The following is a 17,844-nucleotide window of genomic DNA, read 5'->3' on the forward strand; positions in this document are numbered from 1 at the left end:
AACATGCAAACTCCACATAGACAGTGGCCCCTGCCGGAAATCAATTATTTTTTCCCCCTCATCAATGTTATAAGGAAAACAACATTGAACGAAGAAGAGGACCTGCTATATAAAAAATGGTGCTAAACCCTCTTCACAGATTATCTTGTTTAAATATCACAGGACCGCTTGGAGGTATTACCAACCCCATTGTACAGATGAGGCAATTGAGGGTGAGGGAAGTAAGTAATTTGGTGAAAGCCACACAGCTCCTGAATAATATAGTCAAGATTGAAAGCCAGGCGTTCTGCCTTCACAGCCCACACTCTGACCCAAACTCTATTCTATGTCCCATGTCATTAAACATTCTTTGAAAAGATGATTTGAAAAGCTGCTGTATAATATTCATTAATATAAATACACCAAACATGAATCTATTGAACTCTTACCCTAGCATTGAACAACTAGGCTATTTCCAATTGCTCTTGCTCTTTAAATAGACAATACATTTTTGTGCATATATCTTTGTCTTATAATGACTGAATCTCTTATTATTTCTTTAAGGTATATATTCAGATGGGAAGTTTCAGGGTCAAAGTGACAGCTAGCTAAAATTTAGTGGAGTCACTAAAAATGGCATTTATAAAAAGTTTGTTTTTTTAAAAAGGGGGTTTTATGTGACAGTGTAGGGAATATATGGAAACTTTCTGAACCTTCTGCTCAATTTTGCTGTCAACCTGAAACTGCTCTAAAACATAAATTCTATTTAAAAAGGGGCGGGTGTAACAACATGGAAATAAGTTTATTAGGCTCTTTGGCTATATTAAGGCTAGCCGTCTGGAAACAATTCAAGCTTTGGCTCTGCCACCTGCCAGCTGTGTGGCCTTGGGAGGTCACTCACTCTCTCTGAATCTCAGTTGTCTCACCTGTGAAATGGAACTCACAGTAGTTGGGTGGATGGGACCAAGTGCTATATGTTAAGCCCCTTACATACCACCTCGTGCTCTATATCCTGTAAAGGGCAAAGCCAGTGACTGGGAAAAAGCTTTGCATACTGTGAAGTGCTCTTCAGATGGGAGGGAGTGTGGGCATCTGGCTCCTGCTGTGGGAGTGGCACCCTGAGTTCCCTGGCCCGTGAGAGAGGATTGGGTTTGGGGGCCAGGGTGAGGTGGGAGGGGCCCCTTACTGGGAAACGGCTCCGTGGTGGAGCAGCTGAGGTGCAGCTGGGCCTGTGGCGTGGGAGGCAGTCTTGTGGGTGCCTCCTCCCCCCGCCCACACCTCAGGTCTGCAGCTGGGTCCTGACTCCTCTCAGGTGGCCCATGGCTGGGACTTGGCTGCTGCTTCTCCTAGCCCTTGGGTGTCCAGCCCTGCCCACAGGTGAGCCCCCTTCCTGGTCCCTCTCTGTGCCCCAATTAATCTGCCTAATTAATTCCCTCTTCCCTTGCCCTGGGTTCCCTGGGGGTGGGTGGGATGCAGGGATGAAGGACAGAGTCATTTGGGGCCTCCTGGGGAGGGTCTCACCAGAAGCCAGTCATCCCTTCCCCATTGTAATCTACCCCCCAGCTACCTCACTCTGGCCCCAAGTCCTGCTCCCCTGGAGGCCACAGTGTTGGTAGGGAGGGCAGTCACCTCTTGGAGGTATAGAGAGACAAGAGCAAGCTGGACGGGTGTCCATGGGGTTGGGAGTGGGGTAGCCAGGGCTGTGTTATGTGATACAGGGTGATGGGACATGGGTAACTTGGTGAGGTCCTCTCCTGTCCTTCCTGGCCCAGTCCCTGCCCTCAGGATGCCCTGTTCCGACAGGGCTCGGAGTGTCTCCTCTTCACTCCCAGCTCCCACTTATCACTGGGCTCTCAGGAGAATTCTCAGGGCCTCCGTGACTTCCCAGGTCCTCCAAAGATCAAGCCAAAGGACTCCAAGTTTGAGAATTGCAGCTTCATTTAGAAGCGTGTGCATGTCCGCATGTGTGTGGTGGGAAAAAGTCCTTGACCTTTGAGTTAAGGCATCTCCTTTCTCTAAAGGGGGGCCGCAGTGTGTCACCAGCTCTCCCTAGACAGGAAAATAAACCACACCCGTGTAGAGCTGGGAATGCCCATGGCAGGAGGCCTGAGATCTGGGAAGGAAGTAGCCAGGGTGAGGAAGAGCAATCTGGGAAACTGCGTGGAGGAGGTGGATGCTGAACTTAACGTGGAGCATATCTCTGTTCTTACAACTGAAAGGCTCAGGAGGCTGAGGTTCCTGGAGCTCACTTGCAGCCTTCTCTACTCCCTTGGTTTGCAATGCCTTATTACTATTAGTACTTATAATAGTACTAATACTTATCTGCCTTGGTGTTTACAGTCACGAACCTATTTTAAGGGGCTGCTGTTATTAAACCCACTATATTGATGGGGCAATTGAGACTCAGTACATTAAGTGGATGAGGCAGGGTCAAATCAACTCTGTCTGAGGCCAGGGCCCAGGTTTGATCCACTGTGTCATGTAGCAAAATCTTCGTCATTCTTTCAAGTGGGGTGGTCTGTGGGATTTGGAGTCACAGATATGAGTTCAAATCCTGAGTGGGCTACTTACCATTTACATGCTACTAGGTCAGTTATTTGACCTTCAAGAAATCTTTCATGATCACCCCCCCACATACCCCTAAATCCGCATAAGATTTTCTGGCATCCTTTCTTGCACCCTGGGGCATTTCTTTACCTGGTTGCATTTCAATCATGGTGTGAATTTGTTTGGAAGTTTTAACCTTTGAGATTTCATTTATGTGGAAAAAATATCCAACTATTCAAAAATAATATTTTGTTATATATTGAATGAGTCATCTTTACTGAAAAGAATACATTTGTGGAAAATCAGGACTATTCTGGAAAATACAGGACAGATGTTTGCAGTACACATATGACTTACTTTTTATTTTAATTATGAAAGACTATAGACATACGCCTTAAATGAGTGAACTGCATGGTACACGAATTATATCTAAACAAAGCTGTTAAAAAATACTAGACTTACAGAAAAGAATCTAGAATAATATAAACACCTATGCATATTCCACTCAGATTAACAAATGGTTAAAATCTTGCCACATTTGAATCAGATATTTTTTTTAAAAGAAACAAAAAGTTACAGATATATTTGAAGTCCCTTTTGATCTCCTTCCAGATCGTATTTCCTTCTCTTCCTCCCCAGAGGCGACCACTCTCCTGAAGCTGGCACAACAAGGTATTATAAGTATTTATTTATGCATCTGCTGTCTTTCCCATGGGACGAGTTCCTTAAAAGCAGGGACAGAGGTGGCTGGTTAGCTCACAGTTGGTTAGAGCGGGGTGCTCTTAACAACAAGGTTGCCAATTCGATCCCCACGTGGGCTACTGTGAGCTGTGCCCTCCATAGCTAGATTGAAACAACTGCTTGACTTGGAGCTGATGGGTCCTGGAAAAACACACTTAAATAAATAAAAGGGTTTTTTTTTGTTTTGTTTTGTTTTTTTTTTTAAAGCAGGGACAATATCTTTTTTCCCCCTTCTTTCGCCTCCTTCCCCCGCCCATACACACACACTCCGGTTCAAGCCGTTGTTTCTCAGTCTAGTTGTGTAGGACACAGCTCCCTGGCCCGTGCTGGTGTTATGAGCCTTGCGCTCCCCCGGCTGAGGTCGTCAGTTGGCCGCTCGCAGCAGTTCTCCCAGAGACCTTGGCGTTAAGTGCTCAGCGCTCCAACCACCTGAGCCACCGGGCTGGCCCTGACAATATCTTAACTAATGTTGTATCCCCAGTACCTGTCACAGAAAGGTTCAGATATGATAGCTAGGTGGTGGAAGGATGGATGGATGGACAGACATAGAGATGGTAGGTAAAGAGAAGAGACGTAGGAAAGATGGATGATGGAAGAAAAGATGGATAAATAGATGCATGAATGAAAGGATGAAGGGAAGGAATGGTGGTTAGATAGGTAAATACAAGGAGAGGGATGGATGAGTGGATGGAAGGATAGTAGATGGATGGTGGAAGGATAGATTGAAGCATAGTAGCCTACAGTGAGATGGTGGCCTGGGAGGGCACAGATAGATCTGGTCCCCACAGGTGCGTGGTCTCTTGCAGGTGTGAGCGGCACACCCTTCCCCTCTCTGGCCCCTCCAATCACCCTGCTAGTGGACGGGAAACAGCAGATGCTGGTGGTCTGCCTGGTCCTCGACGTCGCACCCCCGGGCCTTGAGAGCCCCATCTGGTTCTCAGCTGGCAATGGCAGTGCACTGGATGCCTTCACCTATGGCCCTTCCCCAGCAGCGGACGGCACCTGGGTTAGCTTGGCCCAGCTATCCCTGCCCTCTGAGGAGCTGGCAGCCTGGGAGACCTTGGTCTGCAACACTGGGCCTGGGGCTGGGGACCACAGCCAGAGCACACAGCCCCTACGATTATCAGGTGGGGACAGAACCTGGGGCCCTTTGGATGACCCCTGTCCCTTTCACACACCCTGGAACCAGGATATGGTGGGAGGGAGGACAGGCACAGGCGATGGGGGCATGAAGGGTGTCCAAGTGCCAACCATCTAGGTGAAATGATGCCTGGGCTCAGAGCAGGGTGGCCTCAGGGCCCTGAGTCCTGTGATTTGCATCTGTGATATCTCATTCAAATGCAGGGTCTGATGCATGACTTCCAAGAGGTAATAATGCCTCCTCCTTCCTGGGGTTGAGATATATAAATATAGATACACATACACACACACATATATAGCCGTGTGTGTGTGTATATATATATATAAATTTATAAATATATATACTTATAAATAGTATATGTTATCAAGGTATATGTACTAACCATATCACACCAAAGCTAATCTCTCTCTCTCTCTGTGTCTCTCTCTCTCTATATATATATATATGTATACACACACACACACACACACACACCCCTAGGGTGACACATATAGATATATCTATATATCACCCTATATATGACACCCTACCTATTAGAATCAAACAATAATTAAATAACAAATCGTTATCACTTACTTATTCAGTGTTTACTCTGTGCCAGGCACAATTGTAAACATTTCATTTATGAAGTAGGTCATATTATTTCCCTCATTTTACAGGCATAGAGAGGTTAAGTAATATGTCCAAAACTAGTTATTATTATTACTGACCAGATGACTTACTTCCTCTTTTGGATTATGTTAGTTTTGTTACCTTCCGATTGGGGATGTTTGTTGAACAAATGCCCTGCCGTCCAAAGAAGTTGCTAAGAAAATCGATTCCTTGTCTGAAAGTGCCGAAACTCTCCCGGGCACAGAACAGGGGACAGCAGGGAGAGAGGGAGACCTGCATCCCTTGGAGGACTTGCAGCAAATGGGCTCAGGGTTCCCACTGATGGTTCATTTGTCCATTTATCCAACATGCCATGAACAGCTGCCCTGTGCCAGGGCTGGGGAATAGCACTGGGGTGGAGGGCATGGCCCATCCTAAATCTCACTCCTTTCTCCTTGGCTGGCAGGAGAGACTTCCTCAGCCAGGACCTGCGGCTGGGAGCCCCTCAGGGGTGAGTACTGGAAACCAGGACCTTGGGCCCTGTTGGGCTGTGGCCTGATGGGTCCCACTGGGGGTTGGTGGGTGTCCCCTGAAGAGGCTGCCTTGCTGAGTTGGTACAATGGCCTGCCTGGGCCTCTGCCTACCAGTGGGTAGGATGGGGATAGATTCTCTGACCTCAGCCCAGTTCTTGGACACCAGTTGAGAAGCACAGGTGAGACTTAACAGAAGAGCCCTTGAAGTTCTCCTTAGGCAGCGCACATGGATGGTCTCAGCATCAGAGCCTTGGGGAACTGTCTGGATGGTGGAAAAGTCCCACCACCCGCTGGACAGAGTCACTAGTCGGGTTCTCTTCTTGACCAAAATAGAGACCTTTGACATGATTACTGTCCTTCCTCTGCGTGGGATGCTAATTCTGGCCTGGCCTACATCCTCCAGTCCTTAGTGAATAGAATATAATGAAGGCTAGGCAGGTATTTGTTATTATTACCCGGAAGAGCTTAGGTTAGACACAAGGAGGGACTTTCCCTGGACTTGGGGGGCGAAGGTGAGGAGGAACGGCCAGGGCAGAGGATTCTCCTGGGGATGGGGTCTGAGGGCTAGCCTCTGGGCCGCTAACCCGCTCCTCTCCCTCCCACAGGGATGCCGGGCCAAGCGCTGCGGCTGGGGGCGCTGCGGCTGCTGCTCTTCAAGCTGCTGCTGTTTGACGTGCTACTGACCTGCAGCCACCTCCGCGACCTGCATACCGCGCGAGGGGACCCGGCCCGGGCCCCTGGCCCCCGGGACCCCGGGTTCCTTGCGCCCCCTACGGTCCCGAAGCCTCTGCGGGTAGGAGAGCCCTCCGCCCCCGGCGACTGGAGTCCCCACAGTGAGATGGGCACCACAGGCCCAGGGCAAACCCGGTCCGCCCCGCAGGCGCTGCAGCCCCTGGCCCGCCGCGGGGTGCACACCCGCCGTCAGGGGCCGGATCCCAGGAGCCCAGTCTGAGAGGAGGAGACGCTCTCAACCGCCCCAGCTTGGGCCTGGTGCTCAGGAACCACCATCATCAGTATCCCGGCCTCCAGCCTTGGAGCATTTGTGCGTGACCTGCCTCCGCCTGCAGATCGGAGCTTCCCAGGGGCTGGACTCTGTCTCCCAGCTCCAACAGAGGGCTTTCTGAGGGAAAAGGCTGCATCTCTCCCATCAAACTGGGAATCCCTTGAGGGTGGTGATTGACCCAAGCGCTGGGTCATTTGAGGTGCAATTAAAGGAGAACTTAAATAACACAAGCAAATGAAAACTATTTTAATTCATGTCTCCTCTGGGAGGAGGGCATTTGGCAGCTGTAGAGGAGGCAGAAATCTGGGAAGGCTCCCCTGAGGAACAGGGCTTCCCGAGGGTGAGACCCTGGGAATTGCAGAGTAGAGCTGAGGGTTGAGGAGGACATTGTCCCCCCTCTGTCTCCTGACCCCAGAGCCGGGCATGGGGCAAGTCCCCTTCTCTGTCTCTTCATCCTGGCCCAAGCTCTGTGAAAGATCAGGGCAAGGAACCCAGGAAGGTGAGGTGCTGGGCCTGTTGTGAAGTCTTGTGCAGACTCGACAGAAGCGAACAGGGCCAAAATCCCAGAGTAACAGGACTATGTCCAACGCCAAGAGCACGGATGGTAATTCCAAACTTACACGTTATTAATCAATTAAGGGTCATTATTCATTTGACAAACATTCATTAAGCATCAACTCTGAGCCAGGCATTAACGAGGTTTTTGTTTTGTTTCCTAAAGAGGGTTCTTGCCCTGATAGGATATAAGGCCCCCAATGACAGAGTGTAACATCTGTGTCCCCTTTTTCTTCAGAGCTGGCAGGAAATCCAGCCTTTCCTAGGGGTTCCTCTCAATAATCACCTCAAGAATCTCTGGGTGCTTTCATGTCAATCTAAATGTCCCCTGGGAAGCACAGGACAGTCTAGTGGACAAATGGTGCTACCTTAGTCTTCTTTCCCAGAAGGTGATGGTGGGGAACTATACTCTAACATTTCTGCCCTCCTCCCAATATGGTGTCAATGACACCTCCAGCTTACTCGTGACTTCTCAGCGGCTGGCCCATGAAAACAGTCTCCTCCACTGCTCATCTCTCACCAGCCTGTAAGAAGATTCTCTACTTCTTTTTTGGATTCTTCAAGGTGGGGAGTGTCCTACAACTTTTGGGGATGAATCCGTCCGCCATCCTCACAGGGCCTGCTCCTTGCCCAAAACACAGACTGAGGAGGGGGGAGGCTGCGTCCCGGTGGGGACATGTCCATCCATAGCCTCCGACTTTCTCCAGTCATTGTCCCTTCCCAGCTCTCAGCCCAGATGCTGAGCCCAGAGCTCCTACCAAACTCATGCTTGCCTCGATAAATGTCTTCTCATTCTGGAAGCAGGGCTTCCCTTAGTGTCAAAACCCCTCTTCCCAACTTGCCCCAATTTCCCCAGTCCTGCCCTGCTCCAGACTCTGAACCCCCATTGAAGCTGGCTTAATATTATTTCCCAGGAGGGCTCCTGGGCCTAAATAAATCAATTCCCTGCTTTCTGGGAGCTCAGAAGCCAAAGCAATAAATAATAGGGCGGTAAAAGTGACTGAGGTTACGCACTAAAAAGGAAATTAATGCGTGAATTTTTTACAATTTATTTGAACTTCCCAGCAACAGGCAAGCTTGGAATAGCAGCTAGGAGGATCACTCAGTCATCGTACAGATGGAAACTGAGGCTCAGATAAGAAGTGATTTGTTCCAGTTCTCACTGGGACAAATCTAAGGTTACGGGGCACTAAGAAAGCTGTTTGAACAACAACAAATAAGGGGCGGGGGAAAGCTGTTTGAAGGCTGGGGACTATTTGAGTCTCCTGGTCTCACCCACAGCGCCTACAAGAGCAGCTGGCAATTACTACAACAACAACAATAATCATTTAAAAACGTGCTCAGTTATAGCTTGCTGCATTACGACCCCAGGAGGGAAGTGACGTGCAAGGAGGCAGAGAAGGCAGTGAAGACAGCCTTTCGCACATTTCCCAGACCCAACACGCGGCTTCCCCTCTCCTGGACCTGGTCCTCCAGTCCCTCCCAGAGCCGCCGTTAGGGGGTGGGAAAATATATTGCTATTGGTCACTGAGGACACCATCTGCTCTCTCATTGGCCGAAGCCTAGGAAAAGTCCTCCTCCCATTCGCTTGAGGGCGAAGCCCGAAAAGCCCATTGGCTGGACAGCCCGCAGGACTTCCTTGGCTCTGGGGGTGGGCGGAGGCGGCCGGAGGAACGAGCGGGCCCAGGGCTTGCTGTTGCCCAAATTACGCCGAGGCACGTGTGCAGTTCCGGAAGCGGCTCCGGGAAGCTGCCCAGCGCGCGCAGCCGGAGGGAAGGTAGCCGGTGCGCTCGGGTCGGGTGTGGCTTGGCCATGGAGTCACTGCCTGAGCCCGCGTCCCGGCTCGGACCCCGCTGGCTTCTGCTTCTCCCCCTTCTACTGTTGCTGCTACTGCCAGCCCCGGAACTGGGCCCAAGCCAGGCCCAAGCCGAGGAAACCGACTGGGTTCGCCTGCCCAGCAAATGCGAAGGTGAGGGGGCGGGGCCCGCAGGAGTATCCTACTGGAGGGGCGGGGCTTGCGGAGAAGAGTCGGGCTGGAAGGCCCTGGGTGAGAATCTCTTCATTAAACCTACTGTGTGCCTGGCTCTGTGCCGGACGCTGCGCATACAGGGGCGGGAGAGAGAGCAGGTTTCGGTGCACCTGGAGCTTACAACTTGGTAAAAACAAGCAATTATCATCCAGGGTAGTAGATGGTGATAAAGGAGGTACAGGGCTTTTGGGGCTGCATGAGAAGCATCTAGTCCAGCCTAGAGATGGGGGGAAAGGCGGGGTGTAGAGGGAAGTCTGGAAAGGCTTCGTATAGGAAGCCCAAGAGTACTTAGGATTTAGCCGGGTGAAGAGAAGTAAAAAGAGAGTCCCACTCAGGAAACCACAGATGCAGAGGCCTACAGGCTAAGAGGCAAAAGACAAGTTTGAGGAACTGAAAAGATTCATATGATGGGTCTTAGGGGAAGGAGACTCTCCCCTTTGTGCCCTCACTGCAGCCTAATTTGTGTAATTGGCTGTCTCCCCCACTAGCTGTGAGCTCCTTGAGGGTAGAGACCTTGTGTCAAATATTTATTCACACAATGCCTCGGCTCCCAGTAAATGTATTTCGAATAAATATTAATAACTGGGGGCGGGGGTGTGGAGGAAGGAGGAGGGTCTGAGGCCATGGGCGAGACTAGAGCCTGGGGGAACCTGGTGAGGGAGGAAGATTTTAGGAATAAGGAAAGAGAGTGTATCCCAGAGAAAGAGAGAGAGAGCGGGAGAGAGCAAGAGAGAGCCTGAGAGCCAGAGTGAGAGCAAGAGAGAGAGAGGAATGCCTGCACCCGAAGCAGGGATCCAGCGCTGTGAAGGCCCACCTTTTCTTCTTCCCTCCATTTCTCAGTTTTCTCCTCAGACCTTTACAGTCATTCCTTGCTGCCTACCTCCCTAACGCCAGGCCTCCCAGAAAGTTGGCGATAAATCTGTTTCATCCCAATTCAAAGCCTATAGCAGGCCAGACGTTCCCTAGGCACTGGGAAGTGGGGGTGGGGTGGTGTAGGACACACAATCCTTCCACGTGAGAGATGAAAGGTGAGATGTTCAGAGATGGCCCGACTTCACTTGTAGGCCTCCCAGTGTGGGTTCCAGCCTATATCTTCTCCCTTGCTCCCTTGAATAGATAGAGTGTTATGATGCTTTCCTTTCACTCTTCCTCTAGTTCTAACCGGCATCCTTTGAGGGTTTCACTTCCTCTTCTCTATTTTCTATTTTATTCTGCTATCAAAGAGCCCCTACTGTTCCTCCTATTATCCTCATGGCCTAAGAAGCTCACATTTCTTTACCTTAGAGGCATTCAGAGACTCCTAGAAGCATAGAGCTGGCAAGTACCTCATTTTGTAGGTACTTGATAAAGATTAAAAGGGATTTTCGAAAAAAACAAAAAAATAAATAAGAATAAAGGAGATTTTTCAGTCACAAGATGGCTTGGCAAACTCCAGCTCCTCGTCATGGTGTATTTACTTTTATTTATCATTGTTACATCTTTGTTATTAAATGCTGACTGTGTCTGGCCCGCAACGCCTGTCTCCTGGCTCAGTAACCTGAGTGGAACACGCATTGGCACAGAGGAAGGAGAAGTTGCTCAGAAAAAGAATGGGTAGATGTCCCTGAGGGCCTGGGGTCTGTGCCGTGAGTCTCCATGAGCCTTCCTTCCCCGGGTTCCCAGAGCGGGTCTCGAAGAAGTGAGGTTTTGAAGAGCTGGGAAGCATGATTGTGGCTGAGGAGTAGAAGCGAGATGGGTTGATGGGCTCCATCCCCCTGGGCCTGGAATACTACATGTTGGGGCATAGGAGAAGGGGACAGAGGATCCACAGAAATGATGACCCTGCACAGAATACAGGACAGAGTGAGGGGAGGGAGACCCGATGGTCCTGGATGGAGAGCCAGGGAGATGATACACCCTCAATTCATTGCAGATTCTGAGATCACAAGCTTATATTTTAGAATTTTCATGTGTTCCAAGTTCTTTAAGCCATCTGGTAACATATATGGGATAAAATTTCACCAAGCGAACCTCCAGGGGACGTGTTTGTTTTGGTGGTAAATTGGTTTTCTACCAAACTGCCGTCAGTGTTATAACAATGCTGATGGCATTTTGCTTGCAGGCCATATTCTATTCAGAGGCAGCAGAAACTGCCCAACCACAAACACAGTCTCTCTCAGCAGTATTCATCATGTGTCCAACATAGAGTCCCAGACGAGAGGAATACAGAAAAAATCCAGAACTCGATACTCACTTTGGGTACTTTTGTAGTCTAATTGGACAGACACGCGAAATGGCTGAAGGCTGTTAGTGAGAGAGCATGGGCCTGCAGAGTCCCAGAATGAAATCAAGAGCAGATGGGATTAGTGCCGGGCTTCCTGGGGGGAGGAGGCGTTTAAGGGGAGGTTGGGAGAATGGGCAGAAAAGCCCCAAAGCCCTTAGAGGACAGGAAGCACTTTCGTAAGGCCTTAGACACTTCGTACCTCAGTCGTACCACTCCTTATGCAGTGGGAATTGTGTATACTTCTCTCTGCTCCATTAGACTGAGTATGTGAAAGGGAGGGACTGGTTTTCATTTCTGTATTCCCTGGCAGTGCCTGACACGTAGGATTTGCTTGATAACTATTTGAGGCAGAGTAAGAGGAAATGAGAAAATGAATGTACAGACAGTAGAAATAAGACCTCTGGAGGGGATCGTGCAAATTAACTTGGCAAGAATAGAGAGCTGATGCTGTTGGCACAACACATGAAATCCAGTGATAAAACAGCCATAAGGGCCGGCCCGGTGGCTCAGGTGGTTGGAGCAGTGCTCCTAACCCCGAAGGCCGCTGGTTCGATTCCCACATGGGCCAGTGAGCTGCGCCCTCTACAGCTAAGATTGTGAACAACAGCTCTCCCTGGAGCTGAGCGGCCATGAGCAGCCAGAGGTTGGCGGGGGCTGCTGTGTGCTGCTGTGGGCTACCACGTGCCGCCCTGAGTGGCTGGCGGCCATCGTGAGCAGCCGGCAGCCGGGAGAGCTGCCCGTGAGCTGCTGTGAGCGGCCAACCGATGAGTGGTGACCGACTGCCTGGGGGGGGTGGGTTGGGGAGCGCAAGGCTCATGATACCAGCACGGGCCAGGGAGCTGTATCCTACACAACTAGACTGAGAAACAACAGCTTGACCCGGAGTGGGGGTGGTGGAGAAGAGCCATAAAATACATTTGAGGGACAATTGGGGAAATTTGAAAACAGACTAATTATTAGCTGATCTTGAAATTATTGTTCATTTTCCAAGTATCAAAATTTTTTTATGGTTAGGTAGGAGAAGGTCCTTGTTCTCAGGAGATACGTGAGGACATAAGTCTGGGACTCTATGTTGGACACATGATGAATACTGCTGAGAGAGACTGTGTTTGTGGTTGGGCAGTTTCTGCTGCCTCTGAATAGAATATGGCCTGCAAGCAAAATGCCATCAGCATTGTTATAACACTGACGGCAGTTTGGTAGAAAACCAATTTACCACCATATATTTTTTTAAAATTTATTGGGGTGACAATTGTTAGTAAAATTACATAGATTTCAGGTGTACATCATCTATAAATCCCATTGTGTGTTCACCACCCAGAGTCAGTTCTCCTTCCATCACCATATATTTGATCGTGAGGACATAGTTAGGAGTTAAAGATCATGATGTCGGCGACTTACTATCAAAATGGTTTAGCAAAAGCAATGTACATACTGTTGAGATATATTAGTATATTGTTACATTGTTTTATGTTATAAATTGGAGAGAGGTTGTGGCAAATTATTAACAACTGTTGAATACGAGTGGAAAGTAGATAGGTATTCATTGCACTCTTTCAGCTCTTCTGTATGTTTGAAACATTTTTAAGTAAAATGATTGTTTTACCATCATTTGTAAGTGATTGCCGGTGGCAAGAAGGAGCTGGGAAAAATGAAGTCAGTGGGGTAAGGGCCAAGAGTAGATATGGGGCCGTGGATCATGGAGCCGCGTTTCACCCAGTGAACTCCATTCGGTGGTCTGGTGCTCACCCCTTGTCTGCCTCGAGCGTTGACTTGACCCCATCTGGTAGAGGCATCCACTTGGGTCTGTTTTGCTGGGAGCTGGCTGCCGTCGAAGGCACGTGCATTCATTCAGTAAGCTGTGCTGTCTCCCTCCCCCAGTGTGTAAATACGTCGCTGTGGAGCTGAAGTCAGCCTTTGAGGAAACTGGCAAGACCAAGGAGGTCCTTGACATGGGCTATGGCATCCTGGACCGGAAAGCTTCTGGAGTCAAGTACACCAAGTCGTAAGTGAATGGGGACCCACTGGCCAGTGCTGCTTTGTTCCTCGAGGCTTCAGCGACTTGGGATTCCGTTCTCCCTTCCAGCCAGGCAAACCCCCCAAAGGGAGGCAGCTGTCACTGGGACCTAAGTTTGCCGACTGGTTCTACCTGCAGCTAATTGTGTGGTCTTCCTAAATCCCTTAACCCTTCTAGGCGTCACCTTCCTCATTTGTAAAAGCAGGACTATTGGACCTTATCAGTGATTTCCAAACTTTTGGATTTCATGGACCAATGCAATTTTTTAAAATCTTGCTAATATAGGATTACCAACTTTTAATTTTACCGGTATAAATATTAAAAACAAACAAAAAAACTTCCATCACTTACGATTATCTTTTCAAGATGAAATCTTTTAACACCACAATTTAATCCATTTTGCTTTATTAAAAAAATCGACTGAATCATTGAGCTTTATTTTTAAAAATTCCTTCCCATGGAGCTGTTAAAATTGTGTCTCTCTGGTCTGTGTTCCAGCATTTCAGAGCCCCCCAGACCAGATGACCTATCTTCCTTCCAGCTCTGACTTCCCGTTGGTGAGATGCGTAGGTGTCGGGGTAGCAGGGCTGGAGGGACGGACCGCTGACCCACTGGGGCTGGGAGGGGAACTCAGTCCTGCCATGCTGCTGTCTCGGCAGGGACTTACGGTTAATCGAAGTCACTGAGACCATTTGCAAGAGGCTCCTGGACTACAGCCTGCACAAGGAGAGGACTGGCAGCAATCGGTTTGCCAAGGTGGGAATGTGCTTGCCCTTCTCCCCGCTGGGGCCGGGCCTCCATGTGGCTAAGTGTGTCTGCTGGTTGTGTGTGCAGTTGGAAGATTCTGCCCTGGGAGCTTTCCCCCTTGGCCTCTTCCCATTCTTCGGGGATTGCTGGTTGCACTCCGCCCCTCTTGGGTGGCCAGACTTTTCCAGGGCCATTAGCACATTGATAGTAGCCGGGGCCTGCCCATCCGGGTCCTGCCTCAGCCTCAGACAGGCAGAAATGCTCCGGGGTGCAGCCCCCATAGGGGGCTAAGCACTTGTGCAGGGAGAAATCAGGATGTGGGGGTTTAAGGAGATGTCAGGAGACGCCTGGGTGGCACGATCGCCCTGTCCCTCCTCTGGACCCACAGGGCATCCACCTCTGTGACGTTTAATTCCTTTGCTGCAACGTTTGCACATGTTTTCCTGTGGCTTGCATTATCTAATTGATGCCACTTAGTATGTTTTGAGTATTTTTTGCTAAAATTCAATATAATGGTAAATTTATTACCATATATCAAAGGTTTAAAATAAAAGTAATGTCATTTATGTATAAAGCAGCTCAAAATGTTGTTAAATGCATAAAATCGTCAAAATATCAACTTTTTATTTTTTGTGGATTTTTGACACATTTTGGGGGGGAAAAACTTGAAATCAATTAATGCAGAGAAAGAGTTAAGGCACTGACTATGTGCACGAATGTTCTCTCCCTGGAGAATGAGCTTCTTACAACAGGCACATATTTCTTTGTCTCTACATCTTCAGTTCCTGGCACATTTCTCCACCTAAGTACCCTCCTAGCAAAGGAGACGGGTCAGAAACCCCAGGGAAACCTAGAGAGAGCGTCTCAAGCAGCAAGAAGTCTTAGGTTTTATCTTTAAAATTTGTATAAATTATCACCAAAGTTGGTAATAAACCCACGTTTGCTTAATGTGAAAATGTTTTAAAGTTATTTTCCATACCAAAAAAAAAAATTAGAAACAACCTAACCATTCAGCAGTCGGGGAATGCTTACATAAATTATGTGGCCATTCAGTGGACTGTTACGCAACTGGAAAGCAAAGAATGAGGTAGCTCTTTAGGAATTAAACCGAAATGATCTGCAAGATGTATTATTAAGTAAAAAAAAGGCAAGGTGAAGAATAGTGTGTATGATAAGTATTCCTGCTTGTGTAAAAAGTGGCGTTGGAGGAGAGGAGGATATATTTGTATGTCTGCTTGTATTTGTATGCATTCTTTCCGGAAAGACAGAGGAAGTAGACAGTATGTTGTCTCCAGGCAGAAACCTAGATAGCTGGCAGAAATATGTTTTTTATAGAACAGTCTTTCCTGCCTTGCCTGTACCCTCTTCCCAGCAAGGAAAGACACGAGCCCTAGGAAGAACCTGAGGCAAGGCGTGGGCCTGGGTATGGGGAGGGGGGATACCCAGCCCCAGTGATGGGGAAGAACCAAGACAAACTTATTTCCGGGAAAAGGAGTATACAGTCAAAGGGCCTAAAGGTAACAGCAGACCTTTTAGAAAGGATGAGTTGGTGTGTGTGTGTGTGTGTGTGTGTGTGTGTGTGTGTTGTGGGGAGGCAGGCCGGAAGAGGGGGCGGAAGGTGAGGTCAAGTGTGAGAAGCCTTAGAGGGGCCTGACTTCTCAGAGTTAGGTCCTGGGACCTCCAGCAGCACCTGGAGAGGAGGGCAGGATGTCGAGAAGGGCCTGCGTCTCATGTCCGGTTGCCTGTTCCAGGGCATGTCAGAGACTTTTGAGACGCTACACAACCTGGTACACAAAGGAGTCAAGGTGGTGATGGACATCCCCTACGAGCTGTGGAACGAGACCTCCGCTGAGGTGGCCGACCTCAAGAAGCAGGTAGAGGCCCCTTGGCCCCAGGCCCTGCTGTGCCCCACAGGCGTGGGTGGGGACGGGGTTGGCGGCCATGGAAGGCCACCATGAACTGGGGGGCTTCGGTCATTTCACCTGTCTGACTTCCATGTCCTCAGGGGAATCACCGCTGCCCGCCTGCCTGGCAGTGGGCTTGGGAGGCTCAGCTGAGCCCCCCTGGAAGTGAGTCAGTGCGGGGGCTTTGCCAATGCACGGTGTTGTGTTAACAGTGCGACGTGCTGGTGGAGGAATTTGAGGAGGTGATCGAAGACTGGTACAGGAACCACCAAGAAGAGGACCTGACTCAGTTCCTATGCGCCAACCACGTGCTGAAGGGCAAGGACACCAGTGAGTGCGAGGAGGGAGAAGGCAGGGCAGGTCGAGCCCCGATTTTATTTTGTGCTCCCCCTCGGGGAGGGAGGTAGGGAGAGGACAAAGAAGAAAGAAATGGAGGATGTCATAGGCTCTCTGTCCTCGGGAGCTAGAAGGGCCAGGGTGGGTGAGAGGCACGGAAGCCAGGTACAGCATGGCATGCAGAACGCTCAGATGCCCCCCGGGATGCCCCAGTCAGGCGGGAGACAGGGACTCACATCAGACACCAGTTCCAGTTGCCAGTCCCAGCAGCTCCCCACTCAGTGCTCCCCACCCAGCAGACCCGTCTGTTGAAGCTATCTCTCCCCACCCCAGGTTGCCTGGCAGAGCAGTGGTCCGGCAAGAAGGGGGACACAGCTGCCCTGGGAGGGAAGAAGTCCAAGAAGAAGAGCAGCCGGACCAAGGCGGCAGGCGGTGGCGGCAGCAAACAGAGAAAGGAGCTGGGTGGCCTCCAGGGAGATCCCAGCCCCGAGGAGGATGAGGGCGTCCAGAAGGCATCCCCCCTCACACACAGCCCCCCTGATGAGCTTTGAGCCTAACCCAGCATCTCCTGAACCGAGACCCCTGACCTGGAAGTTGAAGAATCGGGGGCATGGCTCTGCCAGGCAAAGACAGTTCTCGGGGTCCTCTTCCTGCCGGGGAAAGCCACAGCACTGAGGAGAACGCATCAGCTTCCGTCAGCCCGCGCCGGCCTTTGCCCTCCGCCAAGCGTTTTTCTCCTGGCAAGTCTTCAGGGAAGCCATGCGATGTGGGGACAGCAGAGGATTCCAGTGTGGACTCAAGAGGGGCAGGTCTGGGAGCTGGGCCCCAGGGCTGGAGCCCTCGGAAGACCTTGGGGAGGGCACACCCGGCCTCCACCTCCTGCGCCTCCTCCCCCCGCGGGGCAGGAAGGCTGCAGGCCCCAGCTCCTCTCTGCTCACTCCTTCTCTAGACACTTTGTGCTCTGCCCGGCCCTCCTCAGGGCTCACAGAGTAAAAACCTTTTGGCCTTTTTCTTCCGAGTTCTGAGTCTCCTTCAGCCCCTCGGAGGGGCCTGGAGCCCCTCTTTGCTCTTCCCGTCCCTCCCCTTCCAGCCGTGGGGTTGTTTTGGGGTGAAGGTGGGCATGGGCGTGGGGTGAGGCCCAGCACAGTGCTCTGGCCCCTCCCCTCCCTGCTGGGAGGAGCCTCACCTGTGCCCTGGGCACTTGGCTGCCCTCCCTCCCCGCTTCTCCCCTCCCCCAAGGCCTTCCTATTTGTCCTGTAAAGTTTGCTGGTGACCCCATCAGTGCCTGCTGCTCGTTCCCACCTCCATCTGGCTCTGCCTGTCGGTCTTGAACCTTGTTCCCTGATGACACCTGATTGATCGATCACTCTGTTCTGTCTAGTTGTACCTGGAGCCCAAAGGGAAGGACACCCCAGTCGCCCAACAAAATCTGTTTACACCGTGTTCTCTGGGAGCAGG

General features: G+C 50.4%; 2 protein-coding genes across 2 annotated transcripts; both read left to right on the top strand.

Moving 5' to 3' along the window:
- Positions 1-1,298: 1,298 nt before the first annotated feature.
- On the top strand, positions 1,299-6,484 carry PTCRA (pre T cell antigen receptor alpha). The gene is made up of 5 exons (XM_033100321.1): positions 1,299-1,356; positions 3,166-3,198; positions 4,074-4,394; positions 5,466-5,510; positions 6,138-6,484. The coding sequence occupies exons 1-5, from the start codon at positions 1,299-1,301 to the stop codon at positions 6,482-6,484; spliced, it is 804 nt and encodes a 267-aa protein (XP_032956212.1).
- A 2,256-nt stretch (positions 6,485-8,740) lies between these two features.
- CNPY3 (canopy FGF signaling regulator 3) lies at positions 8,741-17,397 on the top strand. The gene is made up of 6 exons (XM_033102384.1): positions 8,741-9,059; positions 13,264-13,387; positions 14,059-14,155; positions 15,898-16,020; positions 16,263-16,380; positions 16,720-17,397. The coding sequence occupies exons 1-6, from the start codon at positions 8,903-8,905 to the stop codon at positions 16,935-16,937; spliced, it is 837 nt and encodes a 278-aa protein (XP_032958275.1). The 5' UTR covers positions 8,741-8,902; the 3' UTR covers positions 16,938-17,397.
- The last annotated feature ends 447 nt before the right edge of the window (positions 17,398-17,844 follow it).

This window comes from Rhinolophus ferrumequinum, chromosome 3 (assembly GCF_004115265.2).
Source record: "Rhinolophus ferrumequinum isolate MPI-CBG mRhiFer1 chromosome 3, mRhiFer1_v1.p, whole genome shotgun sequence".
In the NCBI taxonomy this organism is placed as follows: domain Eukaryota; kingdom Metazoa; phylum Chordata; class Mammalia; order Chiroptera; family Rhinolophidae; genus Rhinolophus; species Rhinolophus ferrumequinum.